The sequence below is a fragment of the Calidris pugnax genome, unplaced genomic scaffold, assembly GCF_001431845.1.
Source record: "Calidris pugnax isolate Ruff unplaced genomic scaffold, ASM143184v1 scaffold103, whole genome shotgun sequence".
In the NCBI taxonomy this organism is placed as follows: domain Eukaryota; kingdom Metazoa; phylum Chordata; class Aves; order Charadriiformes; family Scolopacidae; genus Calidris; species Calidris pugnax.
This window is the reverse complement of record NW_015090990.1, coordinates 20,171,974-20,197,666: the sequence shown is the minus strand read 5'-3', so window position 1 is coordinate 20,197,666 and position 25,693 is coordinate 20,171,974. Positions and strand designations below refer to the sequence as shown.

At 39.2% G+C, this 25,693-nt stretch overlaps 1 protein-coding gene across 1 annotated transcript in view; it reads left to right on the top strand.

The window, feature by feature from the left end:
• Positions 1-34: 34 nt before the first annotated feature.
• Positions 35-25,693, top strand: part of PMS1 (PMS1 homolog 1, mismatch repair system component) — a 49,379-nt gene continuing 23,720 nt past the window's right edge. The window contains exons 1-7 of the mRNA XM_014954078.1: positions 35-403; positions 1,231-1,394; positions 2,874-3,027; positions 7,426-7,608; positions 9,643-9,745; positions 11,388-11,551; positions 21,881-21,997. Coding sequence (XP_014809564.1) covers positions 2,896-3,027; positions 7,426-7,608; positions 9,643-9,745; positions 11,388-11,551; positions 21,881-21,997 — 699 coding nt within the window. The 5' untranslated portion in view covers positions 35-403; positions 1,231-1,394; positions 2,874-2,895. The remainder of the gene's footprint in view (positions 404-1,230; positions 1,395-2,873; positions 3,028-7,425; positions 7,609-9,642; positions 9,746-11,387; positions 11,552-21,880; positions 21,998-25,693) is intronic.

Genomic DNA, 25,693 nt, shown 5'->3' with positions numbered 1-25,693 from the left:
AAGGCAGCTTCCCCCCCGCCGCCATGGGGAATGCCGCAACCGCCGCCGCCTGCCCTGAGGGCCCCGGCCGGGGTGGGGAGGCTGCTTTCCCCGGGCAGCTGGCGGCGGGAACCGCTGCCGCCCCGGGGCTGCGCGGGACGGGCCGGGGCCTAGGCCCGGGCCTGCTGGGCCTGGTGCGGTGCGGCGGCCCCTGAAGGTGGGCCGGGTGGTGTCGGGGAGCCAGGCCCGCTAGCCGGGCGGGAACCGCGTCCCTCGCTTCAGTGACGGCCCTCCCTCCTCTCTCCTCCCCTTCCTCCTCCTCCTCGGCGCGTTGCTGACCGTGTTTTCCTTCACGAAAAGCAGAACCGGGAGCCGCAGGCCCTACGTGTGGTTCTAGGCGAACTCAAGGGTGACCCGGCCGCAGGTTTTTGTCTGCAGCTTTTTCTCCCTCTTTTTTTTTTTATTCCCTCATAAAGAATTCCCTCAGTTGGTGTTCTGCTGGACTCCTAGGAGCGGTGGCAGTTGGGGTGGGGTGTGGGTGCTGCTCCAGCAGCCTGTGGGGCTGCAGCGATGAAGCTTAAATGAGTTTTTCTTCACGCTTCACCTGATGGCGTGTGGTGTCGCAGAACCCCCCCTTGCTGAGGTGTGTGACTGCCTTCAGAGGAGTAAAAGGGCAGTGAGCACTGTGAAACTGACAAAACACTGTGCCTGCCCAGCTGAGCACGGATTATAAATACATCCAGTCAGCAAAGAGCTGTAGTACTAACGTGGTTTGAGCTGGAATAGGTGTCTCAGATAAAAGTAGTCGGGGATTGGACGTGTATCTATAGGTGACAAGGACCAGAGGTTGCTCCCTTGCCAGCAGGTGCCCCTGACTGAGGTGTGCCCAGCGTGGGTGCAAACCACCCTTCTGCAGGGTGGTTTGGGTCCAGGGGAGGGGAGGGCACACTAGGAGCTGGTTTCTCTCCCAAATTGCCTGCATCAGTCACACCTCAATAGAAAATTTGACGTTTGGGCTCTGCAGCATTTTTGTTTTAAGACCCTCCCTCGTCTCAGTCAGTTGGTGTCCCATCTGGTGCTTGTTACTAGTTAATCAACCATGCAGCACTTGACACAGGAGTCCTGTATAACGCATTGAGTGCGTGAGGAAATAGAATCACAGAATTGTGAAACCCGCTTCTCTGAATGCGTGTATGTGATTAATATTGGTCTGTCTTCAATAACATGCGTCTTCCTGTGCTCCTTTTCCAGTTTGTTTGGTGGAAAACTGATTTGTCAGATCTTTTTACCACATCTGAAAGGCCATCCCTTTGGAATGTAAATAACAAGTATGAAGAGAAAACCTCTCTGTAGCTGTTCTTAGGAAAGTTTTAATTCTGCTTCCTCTTCAAAACACGGTACCTTTTTGTCCCCAAGTAAGCATGTTTTTTCTTTGTCTTTTATGTTTAAAGAGTGGCAGTCTTTAGAAGGATATCAAGGCAGAGAAGCGTCCTGTAATTGTTGTATCAGCTGCATATAGCCTGCAGGATAGTGTGCTCTGGGGTGTTGGCTGCGGTCCCTTGCTGTGTCCTGCCAGTGTCAGGAGGAAATTGGGTTTGTTCCATTCCTCTACATGTGCTCATATCCTTGGGATGGGTGCTGAGCGTGCAGTCTGTATTCTCCAGTAGATAGCTTGGGCTGAATCAATGGGGAAGCCATGACTGCTGGGATTGTTTGCCTTTCAGTGTAAACAACATTATGTAACATAACGCAGTAAAGAGTGCTGGTGTGGAGAGAAGAAACCCAGATCTGAACCATTCTTGTGGTGCAAAGAGCTGTTTAGCAATGCTCTTTCTTCTCCCTATTTTCATATGTGTGAAAAACTGTGGTTGAGTTCTTTGTGTCAGGCTACAAGGATCGACAAACATTTAATTTTGTCTACTTGGGTACTTAAACAGAAACACTTGCAAAAATTTGCAGATCCACTTACAGTCTCTTCGTGGTAGAGTGTCACTATAATGCAGCAGGAATTTTATAATCCTTTGTATGTGTTTTCAGTGATTTTAAAAAAATAACTCTGTTTGCTTATAATGGCGTCTCCATTTTTAAGTGGATGATAGAGAGACAGAAATAAAGTGACCTGCCTGAGGGCACACAGTAAGTCAGATTAGAAAGGCAAGGTTGTAATTCAGAAGTTTTTTGGTTTGGTTTTGTTTTTCATTATTGCCAGTAGATCACATTATCTTTGAATATGACTTTTGGCTCGTTACCACTATGCTTCCTTCCCATTTCTTTCCCAACTCCAAAACAGTTACCTTCAGGTCCTATTTTTTCCATGAATTTCTAGGTGCTGGGAATCATACACAGAACACAGCAGTGCTGAGCACAGAAATTGTAAATTATCAGGGAGGGGAGAGAATGATGTAAGGAGTTTGTAATAAAAAAAAAAAGTAGTACTGGGTTTTTTTTTTGCATCAGTGCTGGAATTAGACCTGATGCTGGGTAAATATCTTACCTGAAGACACTTCTGACAAGCATTCTGGGTTACTATGTGGTCTGTCTACTCTTGTAATTGTAAGAACACAGCCACATGTTACAGTAATTTAGAGATGACTGTACACGTGTGAGAAATATACTGGTTTGGTCAGCATATCTTGGGATTCTTAAGGTTTTCCATTAGAAGTTTAATCTACTTAAAATGTTTTCTAGTCTAGACCTGTATTCTATTTCTTCCACAGGTCAAACTCCCACTGACTGCAGAGGAAGCTGGGTCTTACTGTATCTCAGAAATTTTACTCTTTAGCTGTAATGTTACATTTCGCCTACACTTAAAAGTTGCTCTAAAATAATAAGTTAGAAATGTGTATTTGTCATGTGCCTTTTACATTTTTTTTTTCTATTATCTTTCTATGCAGTTTCTTTGAATCTTATTCCACTATGAAGCAGCTGCCAGCAGAAACTATTCGTCTCCTTTCAAGTTCTCAGGTGATTACATCAGTTGTCAGTGTTGTGAAGGAGCTGACAGAAAATTCCTTGGATGCCAGTGCCACAAATATTGATATTAAACTGGTAAGTCATAGTTCTTTCTTTTACTCTTGCAAAGAATAGGATGTAAAGTAAGGTGCAGGAAAAGTTGTTTCACTCTAAATGTGGTTTTTTTTAGGTTACCATGGTTTTGGAAATGGAAGGGTGTTAATAGTGTTTATACACATGTATTTTAACCTCAAATAAAAATGGTCCAAAATCAGCTTTACTTAAGGTTTTTGAGGCCCCACTGAAACAGTAAGTGATATTGTCCTCCTGAGTGTAACTTGAGGAAAAACTATGAACTTCTTTAACGCTACTTTTCCTACTTAGAAATTTACTTTTTCTGACTAATAACTTGTTTTAAAAGATGTTGGGCTTCCGTTTCACTAGCATGTGTAAGTCTTATTAGAAAATATTGTTGGGAAGATGAAAATGGACACAATGGAAGGGGTCACTGGTGGCCATGTTAGATGTTTTGACAGTACAAATTATCGCATCGTCCCTAATCAGCATGATGAGTTCTGGCTGCTTCTAAAATTTTATTTTTATAAGATGTGAAAAAGAATTGGCATATCACTCGAGGATAGTTTCTGAAAAAATAAAATGTTGTTTATAGTAAGAAACTTGTGCTTTTTCCTGCCTAACTGTGTAAAATGTCTAACTGATCTGCTCCTCTTGCTTCCTGAGTAGCTCCAAAGTGAGTAGCGTGTGCACAGTTTTGGGGGTGAGAGTATCAGAATTGGATCCTGTGAACAGATCAGTAACTGCAAGGAGTCAACAGAATGTTTTGGAGCCTTCAAAAGGTGTTAGAACAAACCTTGTCTCTTTTACTGGAGTCCTGATACGGAGCTATGCAGATAGCCGGAGGAGAAAGTTTCACAGTGCAATAACCATGTGTTTCCATAGTGAGAGGTCCCAAATCAATTAAAAAGAGCATTTTCAACTATTTCCAGTGCGTGAGTCACCTGCACTACTGTTACATTTTTTTGGCAATTCAGCTCAATCGAAATTGCTGTATTTCTAAAATAAACAAACCAACCTGACTTTACACAGGTTGTCAGTGAGTAAATAAGATTTGCTGATTATTATTCTGTGGAAGCTAGAGGTGAAGAGAAAACTTGCACTTTGCACAGCTGTACATAATAATATTGTAGAACAGTGGATTGTTTTGGGTTGTTTTTTTTAAATAAGAGTATTTTTCTATCAGAATGCTATTTTTATTGCACGACATTTAAATAAGGTTGACTACATAATAGAGCTCAATGACCACCTTAACTTTGGATTGGTTCAAAAGCATAATAGAGAATGGAAACTTTGAAATTTCATTTTACAGCTTGATGGGTTTTTCCTGAAACTTGCAGTTTTTTCATTCTTTTAACTTTTTTTGGATGGGTTAGGAAGGCTAGCTGATTCATTCAGACTTGTTACCCAATTTGCCTGAACAAAGACAGGAATAGCTTTTTTGGAGACAGGCAGACAGGAGGTGGAATGGTTCTCAGGTAGAAATGGTGGCAGTGGTCAGATTTAGTGGGAAGCTTTGGCTGGTGTTTTATTCTTGTTGACTCCTTGGTTGACCAAACTCCAGTAGGTGATGTTACTGAGCACCTTTGCACTGTGTGTCAACTAGCTTTTACACAACACCGGGAAAGACTTCAGCTTATATTGTAGTTCTAGATAATATGATATTACTTTAATTACAATTGAAATTGAGTCATTTGATTAGAAACCGACCTGTGTCCTTTCTCCAAGGTGTTGAGTGGCATCTATTAATTCATTTGAACCTCAGCTTTGCTGCTTTTAGAAATTTGGACATGGTGGAGCTTGTCTTCTTGTTAGCAAAGGGATCAACTTCCTCTGTAGCATGCCTGTGCTTTAAGCATATGTGGAATGATGGTTTTATTCTTGACACGGTGTCCTGGTTAAAGTATGCTAAAACCATTGATGCAGCAATATAATTGCTTGTGTATGGATAAAGAGACTCCACAGGCATCAGTCTGTCAGTTTCCCTACTGACCTCTAGCAACAGGAATTTATGAGAATAATAATCACAGGCTGACTGAGGCTGTATATTTATTTTAATTAATAGAGGAGATGAGGAACAGCCTGTGTTTGTAGTAGGAGCAGAGTTGGGATTCTGGAAGGACAGATCTTAGCTACAGGTTTGCTACTGTTATATGAAGTGGCTGTTGTAAAAGGCAGACACTTGTTTCTGCACCTCTTTTTTTTCTAGTGCATGAAGTGGGAGCATTAATCCCTGGATCTTTCTCAGAGGATGTTTTTCTCAGGGTGGTGGTGACATTCCTACATACACCTCATCCATCTCATCACCGGGAAAAGCAAAGTTCTACCTGCATCTGCCTGGCATGGCTAAACATTTCTGCCCCTCATTATCCATTCAGCTTGCTAATGCAATAAAAAAGTAACCCAGCAAGAAAAGTAGATTATTTGTGCCAGTTTAGTAAGCTGAATTGACCTTAGAGTTCCCTTGAGTAACAGAGCTGTAGCTGAAACAAAGATGGGACCGTGCAGTCATGAGTAAAAGAGGAGGGAGTTGAACCATAAGGTTTGGCATGAGTGATCTGGTAAAGCAATTTAAACATCTTATGGGATCACAACCTCAGTAGGATTTAAGTTGTGTAGCACGGTGGAAGGTGATAAAGAGTATGAAGTTTAAAGCACTGTAATATTTTAAGTAAAATGTGTGAAGGGGAAACGAATAATATTAGAAAAGAAATAGAGAATCATTCATATAACATTTTGATTCAAATTAGAGAAGATAAATCTCACTTTTCCTAAGCAGTTAAGTGGTCTGGAAGTAAAATTTAGAATGGAAAACAAGGGTTCATTGTAAAATGCTCAAACTCTTTGTTAGTGTATACAGCAGCAGAGTAGAAAGTTTTCCATTTATACCTCCTTATGTGTTTTTATGTTCAGGTATATTGTTTAGGTTCTGTTTTGCTTCCCAGTAGGAGGTTCACTCAAACATTACCAAAAGCATTGTTTTTCACCTGAAGACTGCTTTAGCACCATTCATTAATAGGGAAGGTGAAATGTACTCACACTTCTATTGTGTATCAGTTAATTAAATACATATAGTTCTATGGCTACCTCAGAGGCTTTTGACGTTTCTGAATGCAGATTATGTCTGAATATAGATGTTATCTCTAGATATCTTCCTTTTGGTTTTAAAGGCATTATTTTTTTGCTTTGAGAAATAACCCCGGGAGTACACTGTATTTTTTCATAACTGTTTTCAGTATATGTCCAGATGGGACAACAAAGTTACTTCTGTTTAATCAGTCAGGTTTCTGTGAGCAACCATCCCGTGCTCTGTACAGCATCAACAGTGGTAGGCACTCATTCAAGAAATTCTTCCTAAGCAAAACCACTTTTAAGGTCTTCTAGATGTATTACACGCTACAGCACATTTTTCTGTATCATAATCTTTTCAAAGAGTCAAGCATGCTTCTCTAAAAGAAGTTTAGTTAGTCATCCTGGAGTATTAATTACTTTTTCCTCTTGGCTTGTGATTCTTTTTGGGTGCAGTTTACATGTGCAGACTATAATGTAGCTGTAAATGGAAGCATTTGTTTGCTGCACATGCTTGACATGTTAATAGAACCTGAATTCCATATATTATTTAGCTGTCCTAATTATCTGGGTTTTCAGAGTTTTACCCTATTTCTGCTTGTTTTATTGAAATGACATATTTAAATGAGAATTTAGTAAAATATATGTTGTTTATATGTAAAGGTAAATCACAAAGATTGAACTTTTCTTCCTTGAAGGCTGTTTTCAAAAGAGCCTCTAAGAAACTTTCTTTCTGTAAAGTATTCTACCTCTTTAAAAGTTTTCTTATTTCTCTCTTCTCCCCTTCCATGCCCTGCCGCCATTAGAATGCCCCGACTATTGAGAGATAGTACAGAGACTGGAAAACCTCTGCAGTAGTGAAATCACATAAATATAGAGTGATACTGAAAAAAATTCTCTGAGGACTCGCTGATTTAATGGATGCAGGGCTGCATTTGTGGTGATTTGAAAAAATTTATACTAAGCTGATGAGAGAGGTGAAAAGTCTTTAGCTTTCCAGCTACAGATCCTTTTCTAAGCTTAGGTTTTTCAACTTTCATCATATAGTTTAAAAAAATTAATTACTTAATTCCTGTTTCAATTGTATTTATGTGCTATTTCCGAACCACAGGGTATGGATTACATTATTTAACTAGAGAAGCCATCACTACTATCCTAATATGTTGGGGTTGTATGTGTTTTGTTTTGTTTATTTTAAAAACAGGCATTTAATGCTTGCTCAGTTTCTCCAAATAAGCAAAACTCCCCCTTCTCTCGGGATGGCTAGAAGCTGTAATCTTAGCTGCTGCAAACTTGTGTCTCAATTCATTCGGCTGTTTTAGTGCTCCTTTATATTCTGTTCTTTTTTAGGAGAATTATGGGTTTAACAAAATAGAAGTAAGAGACAATGGCAATGGAATCAAGGCTGATGATGTTCCAGTTATGGCAATTAAACACTACACCTCAAAAATAAGCTCTTCTGAGGACCTTGAAAGGTTGACAACATATGGTTTTCGTGGGGAGGCTTTGGGATCAATTTGCTGCATATCAGAGGTGAGCAGGTGCTATAAATGTGTCTGGTCTTTTGTGTTGCGGTTTGTGTGTGTGTGTGTGTGCTTGTGAAAGTTTTGTTAAAAAATCAACATAAAGACTTGAAAATGTTCCAGCAGCCTGTCAGGGTTATGTTTTCTGAATAGTTTTGCTTGTATATTCTGCCCCCCTCCCCAGAAGCTCCGTCATACAGTTAGGAAGCTGTATGGATTTCTCATTAGTATCAGTCCTGCCTTTCTGTCATACTGGTCACAGCAGTGCTCTGTTTATTTCCTCAGTCAGAATAGGTTAGAGATAGATTGCTTATTGTTTCTTTTTCTTTTGTTGTATGATTCCTTGGAGTTCTCTATAGTTAGCAGCAAATACAACGTCAAAGAGTATGGCTGAGTTTGCCACTTGAATTGGGGTAAATCAAAACGAAGAGCAGATGGTGACCAGCAGAAATCATTTCAGGGAGCTGATAGCTCACATAGCTACCGTTCCGGTAACAATTTCTGCCTTGATCTTATCTAGGTGATCAGCAGTCATGGGATCTTGTTGGGCTCCGTATTGCTCCTTGACATGTACATTACTGCAATTGCACAAACTTCATTGTCCCTCTGAGTAAACAGGAACTTGTCCCCTGGTCTATCTGGGGCTGATCCATATGTTTGTGTTAAGAACACTGACAGTGTACTTATATTTAGGATTTAACTTGTTAACTGAAAGTAATTAAGTCAGTTGAAAACCATCTGAGAAGCCTGAAACCATCAGGCTGTTAAGGGCACAGCATCTACCTGTTCCATTGTCCTCTGCCTTCCTGTATTCATGCTGCACCAAGGTCAAGTTTTGGATTCTTCTTTTTAAGTCTGCCAAGGATTAGATCCTGCAAGAAGATACTGATATCTCTGTCTGGTTAGAACCATCAACTTTCAAGGTCAGGAGAGATGTTAGAGTTTAACTCCTCGCTACCTTGGGCTACATTCACATTGCACTAAACAGGAGTGGCTTGTGTGTTTGGATGAGGATTTCCAAAGATGCTTTCAAAAGTCTTGGTGTTTTGATAGGTGATGACAGACCTCAATCATTGGTTCCTTCTAATGAGTTGTCAGAGCAGGATGCCATCTGTTCTGAGCTTTTAATCAGCTCTATGGTACATTTCATAAGAGATGGGAGGTGGCCTAGTACTTTAATAGGTATTACTTTAATGCTTGGATCAGTAGTTATGTTAATTGAACACTCCTGGCATTAATTGCATGCTGCCTACCCAAACTGCCCCCTGAAGTTTCAGGTAAGAGGTACTTTATTATTGGCCCTTAAGTAGGTCTGTACATTTCCAATTAATCAATTACTGTTTTTCGTCTCCAGAGGCATGGCTGATCTCTGAATGATTCATGTGAGACACTGAAGTAAACCAAAACATCCTGATGCTCTGTGTGTGTGATAGTCTTTATGTCTTTCAGGTGGTTAAAGTGCAGTGGTTCTATTCAAAATGCTGATACCTGAACTCAGGGAACTGTATTTTTATTGAACTTCTGGTTTATGACTGGTCTTGCTAAAGCTGATCTGTGTTAATAGCTTACAAAACACGCTGCTGCTCATTGCTAGATATGTTGGGGTGTGGAAAGATAATATACTGGTTGGTTGACAGTAGTAGTTATGTTTGTGGAATCTCACATGAATTTAAGAAGTTGTCATGGTATGTCTTCTCTCACGAAGGATGAAAATGCAAAATTATCAATTGATTCAACTGATTAAGGTTATTTAACCCAGGATAGAATAGAATAGAAGATATAGGAGTTGTAGCTATAGATTGCTATGCTTTGTGTATGTGTGATTAAAAATGTGTGGCTTTTAGTTAAACGGATGTAACAATAGTGCAGTAATAGTGTGGAATATTTTTGTAAGAAACATCTGTAGAAAAAAAATTAAATGTAATTGTGGTGACTAAAAAACCACAAAGGTAAGAGGGGTAGCAGATCTTACCTAAGTTCATTCTGAACTTTGTGAATTCTCAATTAACTTTTCTTTTTGTTTTTTTTATATCACTCTTTCCAGGTTTTGATCACAACCAAGACAGCTGCTGATGATTTCAGCACTCAGTATGCTTTAGATAGCAATGGGCATGTAACTTCTAAAAGGCCTTCCCATCTCGGGCAAGGTAAGATATCATTGTTCCACTGTTGTGCTGTGCCAGAAGTATTTTATGTTTCTCTGAGGCTCTATTTGATGTTGAAATACCTGTTCTGTAGGTGAAGCCTGAGTATGAAATCTTTTCAACCGTAAACATTTCTTGCTTTACGTCTGTCAACTGAAAATGTGTTGTTATCATAAGAAATAATATGTCTTGGAAGTTGCTTTGGATAGTAATTATAAACTAGTTTCTCCTTCTCTGACTCACTTCTGCAATCTGACAGCAGAAATAAAAGCTATAAGAATTCAGTGCCCCAGGTCCAGGCAGACTCGCTATATAATTATATGAAAGATTTGTTCAGGACCAAAACAATGCTTCTGTACACAGCAAAATCCTCTTTGCTTAAAGGAGGAGGAGTTGCCCTGCTGCTGTAGGAAGGCGTTGCTGGAAGCAGCATGGCTGTAGGACCAGCCAAAATCACAGTTCTTTCTGACCTGCAGGGAGGCTGTGTCGATATCAATCCTTCTGCACGTTTGTGTGAAAGATTAGAGGTTGCTCTCACCTCAGAGGACAGGCCTTGGTGGTTCAGACGTGGTGTGGGTTTGGGGTAGCATCTGCCCTACTTTGTGCACTGCTGTGTGAGGACTGTTAGACCACACTGTGTCCTCACATTCATGCTCCAGCTGCTGTGTATTCCCAGAAGAGAAGTGGTGTGCCCTTTCCTTGTGCCGAGGATGTGCCCCTGAGGAACTAGATGCAACTTTTCTGTAAAGCTCAACTTTTCCCAGCTGAGCTGGAGCAGCTGCTTGTCAATATTGTGCCCACGAGTTGTCCCCCAGCTGGCTGCAGTGCCCATATACCAACCAGAAGCTTCCTTCTAGGCACTAACTGGCTGCAGGGAGCCATTAAGCCAGAAGCTGCCAAGGCCTACTCGGTCGACAAATACTGAAGAAAGAGCTGAAGCTGAGAACTCTAATTTTAACCAGGGACTCTCGTTAAGATTTAGACTTGTAGTATTTTCCAGGGGCAGAAAGCATGTGGGTTGTGGTGCCTTGTCTTTTGTCAAAATTGTTGAATAATTGACTGAATTCTGTGACATATATTTAATACTTTGCAATATCCATACAGGCTAGGAATTTATATGATTGTGTTAATAAATGAATATTCCTCCTCTTACTATGTACTGTGCCTTGAGCAGAGACATCTGGCTGTTCAGGTACTACCCTCAAGCAAATGCTTGTGGAGGGACTTAACGGAGCTCAGTGTTCCTTCGCCTCCAGATACGTCTGGTTAGATTCTAGTCTGTTAATCATTTTACTATTGGAAGGTAACTTCATATGCACTGAAAGATTCTTCAGCTTTGTTTACTGCTGATTCTCACTGTTGTCAGCGTGTACGAAAGAAAGCTTAATGCTGCAATCATAACCCTAAATAAAGGAGGAGGATCACAAGCTCTTGAGGTCTATAGGTACTTTTTTGGGGAGGATGACTGCTAATTTGGTATATTTCTTCCCATGCTAATACAAGCTAATTTAGTGTTACTAGTGTTTATTTCATATGCAGGAGCATACAGACAGATCTCATCAAGTAAAAATAAATTTTCCTCAATATCCAGTCAATGGTGTGCTTTCAGTGTAATTTCTACTTGCGTTTTGTCACCTCCTTGCAGGTACTACAGTAACAGTCCTGAAGTTGTTTAAGAATCTTCCTGTAAGAAAGCAGTTTTACTCAGCAACGAGAAAATGTAAGGAAGAACTGAAAAAAATCCAAGATCTACTGATAGCATATGGTATCATAAAACCTGACCTGAGGATAACCTTAACACATAATAAGGTAATAATGGGTTTTACTCTATCAGCTGTCTTAAGGATCAGTTTCTGATTAATTTATGCAGTATCTAATACTTACGTAAAATCTTTCATTCCTAGGAATTTTCTTTCATTGTAGGTTTGTTTTGGACTTTTTTCTTCCCTTCATAGGTGTGTATTTATAATGGTTATAGATTTTGATCCTAAGCTTCTAAAACTCAGGCTTGGATCAGCCTTTTGGTATGCTCCACCAGGTGCCTGGTAAGGTACATGAAGTATAAAAATTACTTCACATGCTAGTGGTACAACAATGATATTATAATTATATCCTGGTGGCTAGTAAAGTTGTTAGCAGTGTTCTGCAGAACAAAGCAGTGAGACCTTACTGGGCTACAAGGGTCTGATCAAGTGTTAACCTAAGCAAACTGAAAAAGCTCTCAAAACTTACTTGGTTTGACTGTCTGGATGGATGCTATAGTACATACAGGTAGCTTCCTGTATGCTGAGCTGTAAGAGCTCAATACATAATGATGATTTTGTTTAAAAAGGCTAGAAAGTTCAAACTGATTTGCTACATTGGTGTAAGTAAGAGTAACATACGTTATAACAACTTCAGTTATCTAGTTGTTCTTTGTTTAGTCTTGGGGGAATGATTCAAAGGTTGCTTGGAGGCTGTTTTGGCTTCAGAGCATACTGAACAGTAATTTTACAACACAGCTACAGAAATTACACATTGAGCAGGTCTCCTTTACCCGGCCCCAATTTAACACAGCTAATTTTATTGACTCTGCTCTTGGTTTTGGCACCTGTGAGAGGAAAGCTATGCTTAAGAATTTCCAAGCTGCCACAAAGTAGAGAGTGACATCTTGTGGCCAGATCCCTCAGCAATTCTTTTTCTGCTAGAAAATACTTTTGTTTGTTTATCTAGCTATTTGACCTGTTCATTGAGCAATTTTGATCAGTTACTCTATCAACCAAACATTCACACTTCAGTTCCCTTTCAGGGGGAATGATGAATGACGCTGTGCTGTCTTAAAAAAAAAAGACAACAGATTGCCCATCCCATGTTGTAGGACATGCTTTGATTATATTTATGTATTTATTTCTAAATATCAGAGTGTAGATCTTGTGGAAAACAAAAGCCTGCCTTGTGGCTAGAATAAGTATTCCAAAGCTGAATGACCATAGCTATTTTCAGTCTTACTTCACTGGGACTACAGGAAGTTTGAAACCAGAAATCTCAGGGTTGTGCACATCTTTGTGTTAAGCTCCCTGACATATCTAACAGTGCTTTCACAGTATTGGTCTTAAATATTGCTTAATAAAAATAATTTAATCTTTTATTGGTGGTTTGTTTTTGCCCTCTCTGATGGATGTGGTACAATTTTTCTGTGGTTAAACTGCAGCTTTTATTTATCATCCTTGGCTTCTGCAAGGACTTAGTACAGTTCATTGCCAGTACCTTCTGTGGAAACTGTAGCTTGTTATCTTCTGTCACAGATCTTAACTTTGATATACTGTGTTGGGAAACATCTTATTGTGGAAGATGGTTGCTCAGTTGACCTTTATGAACTAGATATCTATTGCAGGATTGCTTACAGTCTTTGTGTTAAGCCTTTCTAGTCTGTTTTGGAAACTCCTGTTAATGCTTCTGGTCCTGGCAGAGAGGCATGGGAACGTGCCTCCTGAGTTAAGACAGCAGTGATTTTGGGGGAAAAGAGGAACAAGAAGGGGAGCAGCAGTGAGATTGCTGCTGACAAATTGCAAATTATTTTTTTTATGGTATTTTGATGTTGTCTCCTTTGATTAGACTATTACATATCTTGTTTTTCTTTTTTTTTTTTAAAGCTTATTTTAGTACAATGGCAATAATATGCATTGATCATGTCTTTTTCACAATACTTACTGCAAAAATGGTGTGGATTGCAGATTGGTTTTGACTACCTATCATATTAGAGGTACATCTCTTAATACACAATTTCAGTAGATAAAATCAGTACAAATGGTGTCTGAAGGCAATATAGATTCATTATAATGACAGAGGTGGTCTCTTCGTTTTGCCCTGCCAGCCTTATGTTCATTTAAGTTATTTAGTGAAAGAGGCAAAATAGAAAGGAACTGCTCAGACATGTTTCAACACAAGAGGTCACTCAGTAGCTATTGCTGAGCTGGGAAAATCGAAGGCTAAAGGACTTGTACAGTAAGTGTAGTCTGTACGTGTGTAAATGCTTTAAAATAGCATGAAAATTAAAAAAAAAAAACAACTTTGAATGCGGATTCCTGTGTTTCTACTGCTGTTGTCATTCCTGGTAAAATAAAAATTACATGTTGCATCATACCTTTTAAGAAATTTTGAATTCTGAAATTCCAATGCATAACAACTTTCAACAGGTCTATGTGCCTCTGTTTTACCATACTATCACAAAACATGAATATTCATTAGTTCTTTTTTCTTCAGATGCTAAATATTATTGCCATTAAAATTATTAATTCAGATCAGAACGTGTTTTTACTATAGTGATACTATAGCATGTCTGTGATTTTTTTAATTTTTTTTGTTTTGTGGTGGCTGTTGTGTTTTTTTTGAAATGTACTAGAAAAAATAATAAACTTCTTAGAATAGCTTTATTTTTCATGGAGCTCATAGATTATATATTAGTTTCAAAAAATTGTATGTGCTATTATTCAGAGGAGTTCCTAGAATCCCGGATTCTTGAGGCTGAGCCAATACTTGCTGCTGCAATAGAAGAAGATACACGTCAGGAGTAAGATCATGTTCCGAGGCTTAAAAGAGCAAGAAGGTAGCAGAGATGAGGTATTACAGAAGGAGATGAAGAAAGATGGGTCGAAAGAGTAAAAAGGGTAGAGCAGTACGGCGTGTTTCAAAAAAATATTGAAAATAAGTGACACAACCAGTACATTTATTTTTAAAAAGTACATTCTTTAAAATCCTGCGCTTTATGAGAAATTAAAAGAGCATGGAAGAAAGCATAGCCCTGCCTTTTCTTAGGAAGAATATAATGAGGCTGAAACTTTCATAAAAGTGTCTTGAGGTTAAGCATCTGAAAACGGTTTCCTAGTTGGTTCTAGCAGAAACTTATTTTGGAACATCAGGAATCTTATTGACGTGTTGAATGTATATATGTTTTTAGGATACGTTGTGTATTTTATTTCCACCATGTTTTTTTTTTAATGGTGTATGTCTTGTGCTTCTGAATGATGTTTCCAGAAACTTGTCTTGCCACTGTGCCACATCTCATGTCTGCTAGTTCAGATGAAAATACTACCTTTAAGTGTCTGATTTCTTTTCTGTGAAGAACCACAATGCTTTTCCTGCCTTTGGGTTGTTTTTTAAGTAAATAAGAAAATAGATATCCTTGTATCAGTCATTCTAGGGTTCATTTATCGTGTACTCTCCTTCAGTGGATTTCCGAGATAGGAAATACTCAATTGCTCTTTCTGCTCAAAATGTTTTGTTTGCATTAGCAATAAATAATGAATCACTTTGCAGATCAACCCTTGCAGTACTATTGCTATTTTGACAACTTGGATTAGCTAGTGCTCCTTCTTTTTATAAAGGTTTATCCTGCCAAGACATTCTTTGAATACTGATAATGTTGATCCTCTTGCCAGTATGGTTATGTTAGAAAGAGGTATTTTTCTTCTTTCATCACCATGTTCCTTGAAAGCATATTGAATAATGAGACAGCCAAATGGAAATAATTTACATGAGTATTCAGCAAGTTTATTTAAAGTTAACATTATCTGAAGGCATGCTAAGAACATTCCAGAGTCAGCTACCGCTTCAACCGCGTCAAACTCTTCAGCCTGAAATGCCATGTTCTAGCCACCTATGAGCTCTGGCTGTATTTTACCCGAGGTGAGGGCTCTTCCCTGGAACAACATTTTTTGTACCCTTCACTGTTTAACACCAGTAGCCCTTGACTCAGTCTTATAAGCCACTAATGTTAAAGTAGTGCTTTTGTGTGTTGAAAGGCTGATGATACGGAATACTTTAATTCTGTTCTAGTTGCCTTTATTCCACAAACGCCAAAAGGAGAGACGACACCCAAAAACTATACCTGTTTTAACAATTTCAGATACAATAGGGCTGAACAAATTATGGCAACAGGTGGTTTAGATGGTGCCTATCAGCAGGTCATACCATAAACAACTGGTCTGTGGCTTATGCAAAGCACAGGTGGGCCACAAGTAGACTCAATAAATTTTCCAGTTCCTGTTGAGGAAAAATCAGCATAAGGAATATTTTTTAATTTTTTTCCCCCACTGTTTTTCATGTATAATGTTTTGAAGCCTTGGTCACATGTAGTTCTGCCTAGAACTATGTCTTGTTTGTTTCTTGAGAGACGTGGATCAGAACTTCTTGATTCAAGAGGTCCATTTTAAAGCTGCTATTGTAACCGGATGGTATTCTTCCCCAGATGCCTGTTGTGGTTGGTTTTGACCTAAGGGATGCAATCTTTTTTTTTTTTTTTTTTTTTTTTTAAACCTTCACAGTAAGTCTCCTCTTAGTTCCAAAGTTGGACAATCTGGACAATCTCAACCTTCAGTCTGTATCCAGTGATCTAAAACCAGTTTGTTTTCTTTGTCTGAGTCCTCTGTAATAAGTGGGGGGTTTTTGAGACAGAGTAAGTGTGTTAGGGTAAATTGACCATTTTTAATAATGGGATTATATTTTGCATTTATTCGTTTTTTTTTTTTTTTTTTTTTTTTTTTAAACCTTCACAGTAAGTCTCCTCTTAGTTCCAAAGTTGGACAATCTGGACAATCTCAACCTTCAGTCTGTATCCAGTGATCTAAAACCAGTTTGTTTTCTTTGTCTGAGTCCTCTGTAATAAGTGGGGGGTTTTTGAGACAGAGTAAGTGTGTTAGGGTAAATTGACCATTTTTAATAATGGGATTATATTTTGCATTTATTCGTTATGCTTCCAAACTTCCAAACTCTAGTGTAGCTGCATGTTGAAAAGACATCTGCCTTGAGCAGAAATAGCAGCATGTAAGCGTTTTCTTGAGTTGGAAAGGCTACTCCGCTTAATGTAATGATGATAAATTAAGTCCCTCCCTAATCTGTGTGTCTTAAAATATAAAGAGGAAATATGATTAAGAATCTGCAGTGCTCTGCAGCCAGCGTGCTTTCATGCTGACCTGGAATATAGCTCAGTCTTTACTTCCATTCGTTGTTCAGTGGCTTTGCTGAGAAAGCCAAACAGAGAGTTAATTATGGTGGTTTTTGTGCTGAGGACACCTGTCCACTAGGAAATGCGCTGAGACCCTCAACTCAATTTACATCAGCCAGAGAACAGCTGCCAGATGGTAACTACTTTTGGTCACTACCAACCTGGTTGAATTTGAACTGGTGACCTAGAGGTGAAATGCTTTATATCCTATTACTAATTCCTTGGGGTTTCCAGTTTCTCATCCATCACTTTTTTCAAATGACAGCACAGTGTATGTCTGAAATCTCAAAACAATTACTGTTTCGCATATGCAGTGTGTGTTGCAGCATCTGAGATGTGCCTCTAGCTCTTGCAAGGCTTTCACGCTTGCTTTGTGCACTTAAAAAAGGTTAGCAGAAACAGGATGTTTCTAAAGCCACCTGGGAGTTCCCCCTCTTCCTTACCAATGTACTTTGTCACAGTTAGGTATCTTAGTTTTGTTAACTGCTATTTTCACAAAAGGCTTTTAAACCTCCCTCTATTTAAATGGAATTCACTGTGATGGTGTACATCCTCTGAATGACAGTTCAGGATTAGAAACTGTGGGTTTTGACAGTAGTTTAGCTGTTTAGAGAGGTTTTATTAATTTATTTTTTTTTCCTTTTGCTATGGAATTGGAATTTCTCTACACATCCACAGCTGAACATGTGTGGTTAAAGCAGCCAAAGGACTTAACAGTGCTCTATAATCTCTATAATTCTTGGAAGGCTCTGAAAACAGTGTTACCAGTTGAAGGTCCTTGGCTCCTTTTAATATCTGTTAGCTCCTCTCCTAACTTACTTCCCAACACCCGAATCCAAGCATTTCTCCACTGTGTGATGCTGAAGAAAGCCTTTTTGTTGAGAGGGTGCTCTCGTATCACAAAAGGGAAAGCTGAGCAGGAAATAGGTTGGAATTTGTGGGATGAACGGTGCTGTGAAACATAACTGTCTTTCAACAAATCCCCTTGGTAGCTGTCAAGTCTGATGCCCGTGGGATGGACAGGTATGTCAGCTGCATCTGATGAGGGGAAAAATGGTGCCTTGAGTTTCTCCATTGCATACCTCCACTGGTAGTTGTCCACCATGTCTTATGAAATGGATGGGAAAAGCGATTCCCCAGGGGCAAGTGTAAAATATATGAGGAAAATAGTTATGATTATATAGAGAGTTGCATTATTTTTATTTAAGCTAAATTGAAAAACTACTGTGATTTCTGTTTTCACTAAGATAACTTACCTGTGGTTTTAAAATAAGACACCAGTTCTGGTGTGGAGCTGATAAACAACATCAACACTTTTCAAGGCTGGGATTTTAAAGAACGTGGTTTAGACTCATCTTGATCTTCGCTGATAGGCTTTTTTCCACTGCCCTTGCAGCTAGGTGTCTGTGCTTCATAAACAGAAGAGGTTATACACATGGTACTAGGTGATGTCTTTTTGTTTCCCTGCGGCTAAATTCAAACTTTGGATAATGCTGCCTGACTCTGCCTGTTTTTCTGCTCTTTAAGTAATAGATAGTGATGTTTTCCGTTACATTGGGGCCTAATAAACTTTTCATTTTTAGGTCAGGAAAGCTAAGGAACATACTGGCCCAAAGAGTTAACTATCTGCAGTGAGAATTTGGATGCTAGGGTGGCAGGATTTTTGAAGCATGTAAAACAAAATTAGAGAGACTGTGAAATAAAGTTCTCTTTTACAGAGCTAACTCATGTTATGTTACCAACCTACAGTTCAACCTACCAACCTTCTTGCTCTGCTAGACTTTTACGCCCTCAAACTTTATTGCAAGATAAATAACACAACGATTTTGACAAAACAAATTAAGAAAGTAGATGGTTGCTGCATAGTAAAAGTCCACTTCATTAAGTTACTGCTATTACATAGTAATAAGATAAGGAAGATGAATCTGTTTAACTTGCAGCATCACGGTTGCACTGCAGTAACCACGGTCAGCAACAGCATCCAGTCCCCAACTCTTAAGATTTTTCTTTTGTCTGTGAATGCAAATCATTGTGGCTGCTGGTAGAAGTTCTAAAATATAAAGAATAGTTAGGGATGAGAAGAAGTGGGTGCATTCTTTCCTAGGTGTCTTTGAGGAGACAAATAGTGAGCAGCTCTTACTCTTTAGTGCCATATACAAGGGACCCCAGTGGGAAGAGGTTGTATACTTTTCCTCTCTTTTCACATTTTTCAAGGAATCCTTCTGGGCTATGTTTATGCATCCTGAAATAAGAGAGATGCCTGTTCCATGTGTGCATGTACGTTGTCATCCTCCACAAAAGTATGCATATGCATATGTCCTAGGGCTGGGTGGGGGTGGAGAAATAACATACACGGAGGCACACACACACACGTACTTCTGTATATGTGCAATAGATTTTATATGCGTTATGACATTTTGTAAGATCTAGATCATGTAATCCCCTTCAATGAAACAAGGAGGGAGGTGGGATATATTTGGCTAGCTCTAGCAAAACCTAAGATGGGCCATATGTAATAATATATCTTTGAGTAGGCTGTTTCTGCAGTGTCATCATACTGACTAGAGTCAGATTCATCCTTGGCTCATCCTGGACACCCGCTTTATATGACCTAGAAAAAAAATATGGGGGATGTGTGTGGGTGTGTATTTTTAGCTAAAGTAAAGGGTATAATCAAGGTTAAAAAAATAGGGTATTGCAGGAACCTCATGGAAACAGGTACTTTCTAAAATAAATGAAATGGAACAGGCATTGTTTCTTAATGGATTTTTTGATGCCTGTTGATACATCTGGAAAGTCTAGAAAAATAATTTTCTTTAAATGACCAACTATTCCTATATTACTGCTTTATAATGTGCAGTCAGGGCTAAAAATGAACACACAATCTATTCGGTGTTTATATAGTATAGAAATTTAGGAGTTGCCTTGCCTCTTTAATATATAGGCTTTTTTTATCTACAGGGGGTATTTTTACCTGTAGTGGTAACTAGTTCCTAAAACTTTGTTTTCAGTTCTGAGTATTAATATCCCATAAATATATGACTAATTAAAAAATATCCCCTGAACTCATTAACAGTATCTGCTTTTAGCAAGTTTGCACTTAATAAGTTCTCGTGTTCCACAGCTTTCTTAAAACCACCTTACTGAAGCGATCTTTTCACAGTTCTGAGTATCAGCCATCCAGCAGGTCAAGCAGTGTAATAACCTTGCATTAATCAGCAGCTAAGATTTATATCTGTACCTGTGGCATCACACTAGTATAACCTAAAATAAACAGCATGATGTTTATATTAGTCATGTAACAAGTGTCTTTCTCGGTTTGGTCACATGCATTTAATTTAAAATATATCCAGTATAGAAAAAAATTGCTTGGCACTTTGTGTTTCCATTTTAAGTAATCCATTTTAAAATAGAAGCAGTACAGGATATGTTTTATAAGAGGGGCTCTAAAGAAGAGGACAAATTCTTTCATCACTCCAAAATGTCTTTGAGGAGATTTACAGCAGGTGTAGAGGAGAAGGCAGCCCCAGGCTGTCCTTTGCTGCTGCCTGCTGCCGGAGCACGGTGGATACCCGGCCTGTGGCTCTGCTTGCTCTTCTCTCCTTCCCTCCTTTTTGTATTCCCTGCCCTCCCTGATGTAAATTGTCTTTCGTATTAGAGGGGTTCACGCTTGTTGTAGGCTGACTGAGCTGTAATCCAGCATGTGCAATGGGCTGTCAGGCTGGTGTGGAGGAGGTGAGTTAGATTCCGGCAGGGCTGAAAAGTCCCACGTCACAAATGCTGCAAAGTATACGTGGAAATGGAAAATTAAAGATTTGGGGAATAGTTTTTAGGCTCAATAGTGTCAAAGCTTTACAATTCCACCTGTCCTGTAGGAAGGGAGTATCATTTTACAGGAGCACCGTGTTCTTCCATGGAATTTACCCCTGAGGGCCAGCAAATATCCCACTGGACAGGTGGAATTTTAAGGGTATGTATTGCATTTCTTGAGATGGATGCATGTGTATTCTTTGCTCGCACACCAGCCTTTCACATAACATCCTGTACCAGAATACTGTGAACTCATTTTTAATGTATAAGGACACTTAGCACCTATTTAAAACATCAATCTTAAACAGCACTGTAATGTCAGATTTAAAGTGCAATTTGCTGCATCTTTTTGCTTTTGTGTTTGAATGTCGCACATTGAAATACGCTCAGTCAGCGAATAGTGACAGAAACAGATATAAAGCAGATCTGAATCTAGCAGTCCCAGTTGCCTAGAAGCAGAAAACCAACTAAGCAAAATTTTTTTGTTGTTGATACACAGCAATAAAAGGCAGCAGATTCAAAGTTAAATTAGTGGCTGTTTAGTATAGGACTTCTCAGTGAGAGACAAAATTTCACCTTGTGAAGTTGCTAATGCTTTCTGTATATGGAAGTGGGTTTGACAGGTAACTTCTGATGCAAGTTGCCTTTCATACTGCCTTATTGTATTAATTAAATCTTTGCAGTAGTATTGCAAGATATGTAGCTAATACAGCAGATATCATTTTATCCTTCTATTACAAAGTTTTTGTTAGACAAACAATTGCTTTCCTAATAAATACTTCCTAACAAGCTACTTTTCTTTCTAGTTAGTAGGCTTGTCATAGACCTAGAGTATCCAGCTGAGAGCTGTGAATGGACATCTAGTAGCCTGATTTCTACCAAAATGGCCTATCTCTTGAGTCTAAGTGCCATAAGCATTGTAGTGCCTGTCTTCAAGTGTTGACCACTGTGCCAGAGACATGTCATAAACCTTCAATTTGTATGCTCTGTAAAAGCACGAAGCCTACTGCTATATACCTAAGAGAAGTAGTAGTTCTATTGATTTGTTTTTAACAATTGTTTCAGGTGTGGAAGTCCATATTAGCTGTGTAACATCCATATGTACAAGCTTTGCTTAATTTTCTGATTTCTACAAGTCTAAATAAGTAATACAATGTGAGAAGACATGCCAAAAAGTACCATATCGTGAGTGTTAACACTGAAAGTTGTGAATGTAAGAGGGTCAAAGAACAGAATGTTACATATACAGTATGTGTGCAGTTGCATATACATGTTCATAGACATGACTTGAGTTCAACAAATATAAATATAATGTCAAAAATTTGACTCAGTGCCATTTGTTTCAGGCAGTTATTTGGCAGAAGACCAGGGTGTCAGATCACAAAATGGCCTGTATGTCAGTTCTGGGAACAGCCGTTATGGGCAGTATGGTACCTTTTCAACACTGCTGTGAAGATCCTGAGGTGAGTTTAAACTTCCTTCTCCCAAATCCACTTAAAACCTGTCAACGAAGAGAGCTGAATCAATATTCAAAAAGGAGACTTTGAAACAGAAAATGCTATCTCCAGGTTGACATCCGATTAATGCAGTTGATTCTATTACTGTCCTCTCTGTAAAATTAATTGGTTTGGTGATTGAAAATCCACTCCAAGAATCATCTAGTCAGGACTCATGTGGCACTGATCAAATGGCAGTAAAAACAGTTGTGATGACAAATGCAGAATTGCTGATTGCTCAGAGCTGTCTAAGTTGGGATTCCTGGCCCACAGGCAGGTTGTACTCTGATTAATATCTAAGCATTTATATCGTTCTCATCCTCGTGGCCTCTTAGCCTTGTGCTCTAAAGAACATCCCCTCAATTTCAGTGAGGGGCACCTGAGCAGCAAAAGAAACACACGCTTAGAAGGCAAGTTATGCAAAATTTCTGCAAAATATGTTTCAAGGAAGTGCTAGTTAGTTTTCCAAAAACTTAGTGCACTTGGCTTTATTTGGACCTGTTGAAATTATCTAATATTTTCAGAATTATTTTTTTTTCTGTTTCCATTTTTGTTGGAGACATTCTTATAAAAGGGAGTCTTGCTACTGCTGATCCTTCAAAGTTGCATTTTCCTATATCTTTTAGTAATCAATCTTGACCAGTCACATAGATGAGATGAATCACCATCTGTAAAGTCACAGTGGCTATTAATCAACTTAACATGCTGAATGCAGCATGGTAAGTTGTGTCTAATAGCATTATTCAAATTTTATTGAAGTCTGGATATACATATGTATTAGAGTTTAATATTATTATTCAGATTTAAATCTTGAGTTTGTCAGAGTATTTGTAGTATACATATACAGGGGAATAAAGGGGGGGAAAGCCAAGTTGCTTCTTATAGTTTACAGACTTTTAGTTGCTTATGTCTGAGCAGAACATCCAGAGTTGCTCTTACCTGAATGAGTCTGGATGTACCCCACAGGGCAAGTGCAGGGGTCTCCAAAGGGAAGCCATGGGGGTATTTAGAAGGGACTAGCTTGAAGGAGGCACTCAGGGTCTCACGTTACCTCTCTGCTATATCATGAGACATCCATAGTCCTTGAATAGAAGTTGGGGAACATTCCATCTCTCTCTCTCTGTCTCTAAATAGTGTGTAAAATACCGCGTGCATCATTTATAGGTGTATAATGATCCATGCATATTGCTCACAGACAAATCTACATTCAGAAACCATGGACATTTCTAAATGAGGCTGCCACACACCTACGAATGACAGAATTAAGGTTGCCTGTGTATCCCTTTCTTTCTCCCTGTGTGCAGGTACTGGGATAGGTATTTAATGACAAAGCAAATGTTGCTTTTTTCCTTCCCGTTAGGTGCCTGCCTCATTCAGTACACAGCCCAGAGGGCAGCTTTTCTTTTGCTTTCCTACTTGTTCATTATGCTCCTCTGCTGCAAAGTCTATTCTTAAGACAAAACTAATGTTGCTCTAAACAACTTTCTGTAAGCTGTACTTTACTAACTGCAGAGTTAGAACTTCTCTAACGAGTGATCCAGGGGTTTTAAAGACTGTCCTCCTTCAAAACTTCTCCATTATGAGCACTGAATGAAAAAAGAACAGATTTCAAGCTGTCACCAAAGCATGCAAACTCAGGAGCTATTTGTAAGATAAAAAGAAAACTCAGAAAATAAAGAGTTGACACAACTTTTTAGGTCTACAAAAGAGCATCTGTGCTTTTCGCATCCCCAGTCTTGTGAATGGATGGATCTATTTTGGCTGAAAACTTTCACACTCAAAATTTTTTAGTCTCTTCTTTTTCTGTGGTTAAGTTTAGCAGATACGCGTGCCACTGGGAAAAAGATAAGCACTTAAGAAATACATTCTACTGTCCACTCAACACAGATATGTTTTAATATGTTTATAAGGTAATTTTATTCAAGTATCAACTTTGAAAACAGATGATCTAATTTAAAAGCAAAAATTTGTTAATATTTTCCAGTTCCTGTAATTTTATCTTTAAAATTCATATACTTTTGTTATATGATAATTCTAATAATTAATACTAGTTTTAGAAATTGTTGCTAACTTTTAATGAGCATTCTGATATTCTACGTGGCTTTAAATAGTAACAGCAGCCAAGCATTTCTAAATCTGGCAACTCCTTAAATGAATTATTTAGAGACTTTCAGTTTTGCTTTAATGCTGTCAGTATATAAAAATATTGTTTGAAGGGAAAGACTTGTACAAATATTTGGTAATTAGGAAAGGAGCTTAAAGCCTAGAGGAGGAACATTCGGGGAGGATGTGCTCAAGTTGCAGAATAAAATCTAGAAGTGCTGCGTGTTGTTTTCTGATAATCATCCAACAGATATTTGACACCTCTTTAACTTGACCAGTGGTGTTTGGTTCTGTGCGACGTTGCTGACCAGAACACTCCAGCTTTAGCACAGAATGCTTATTACAAGGTCAAGAGGGAATAAGGGAGCACATGAGCAGATAGCTGGTGTGACGTAGATGAATGGGAAGGATAGGCCAAATCCCAGGGATTTTAAATTCCGTTTCAAATGCATGATAATTTGGATTTTAGTAAATAGAAGCGGTTCTGCCAAAAGCAAAGCTAATGAGGTCTGATTTCTGTCCTCTGTGGTCCACCCTGCTACCCGAACATTCTCCAGACTTCCCTGTATCTCCAAAATCTCCATCCTCACGATGCCCCAGTGTGCTTTCACCTATTAGTTTGGGCAAGGGGCAGTGGGGCGATGTCTGGGGCAGTAGGTGGGCTGGTCGGCATGGCAGTGCTTACGTGCTGATGGATCTTATCTTTCAAAAACTTACAATTGCCTTTGCCTCAGGAAGGTCATTGTCTTGAGGCTCTCCTCTCCAAACAGCTGTCAGTTATGACAGAAATTGTGGAAATGTAATATCTTTGGGATTTCTGCTGCTTCACCAGATTGAATTGAAATCAATCCAGCGGTGTCAAAGTTGCTCGGTGGGTGAGAGGGGGAGGTGATGGGACAGGCAGCATAAGTCATCGGCCTCATTTTGACCTAAAAAAAAAAAAAGGCTAAAATCTGAGACAACAGAAAAATCTTAAGACTTGGAGTTCATGTTAGGTACTGGAATCGTGTGATTTTTCTGGGGCTCTTTGGCAGTGCTGTGTGCTCACAGGTTCTGCTGCAGCCTGTGAATCGTGGGTGCTCAGCACTCTTGAGAGTCAGATGATTTGGATACAGGTGGCGTAGGTAAATTTAGGTGCCCTGAATAAATGCCCCATGACAGGCTATTTAAGGTGCCCTATGTGTAGAAAGGAGAGATTGTGTGTTTTGGGCTTTTCCTGTCGGGGAAGTTCGCTACTGCCTTCACCAGGTTGGGCAGCAGTGCATGCCTTTGGCTTGTACAGGGGTTAAGTTGGCAACCATACAGTCAGCAAGCCTAAAGCTGGCTGGTGTTCTCTGCAGCCCTCAGCTGCAGGCAGCAACCAGGCACAACTGACAGTCCAAATGGGAAATTTCTCAATTAATTATACAAGGAAAATAGATACGAAGCCATCCTTCTCAACCTCTTTTTTTTTTTCTTCTTTAAGTACTTTTATGTTTTAATTCATAACTTTCAAGAAGCAGTGCATGCTGTGTTTGAATGACCTGTGCTCCTGTACACTTTCATTTTAATATCTCACCT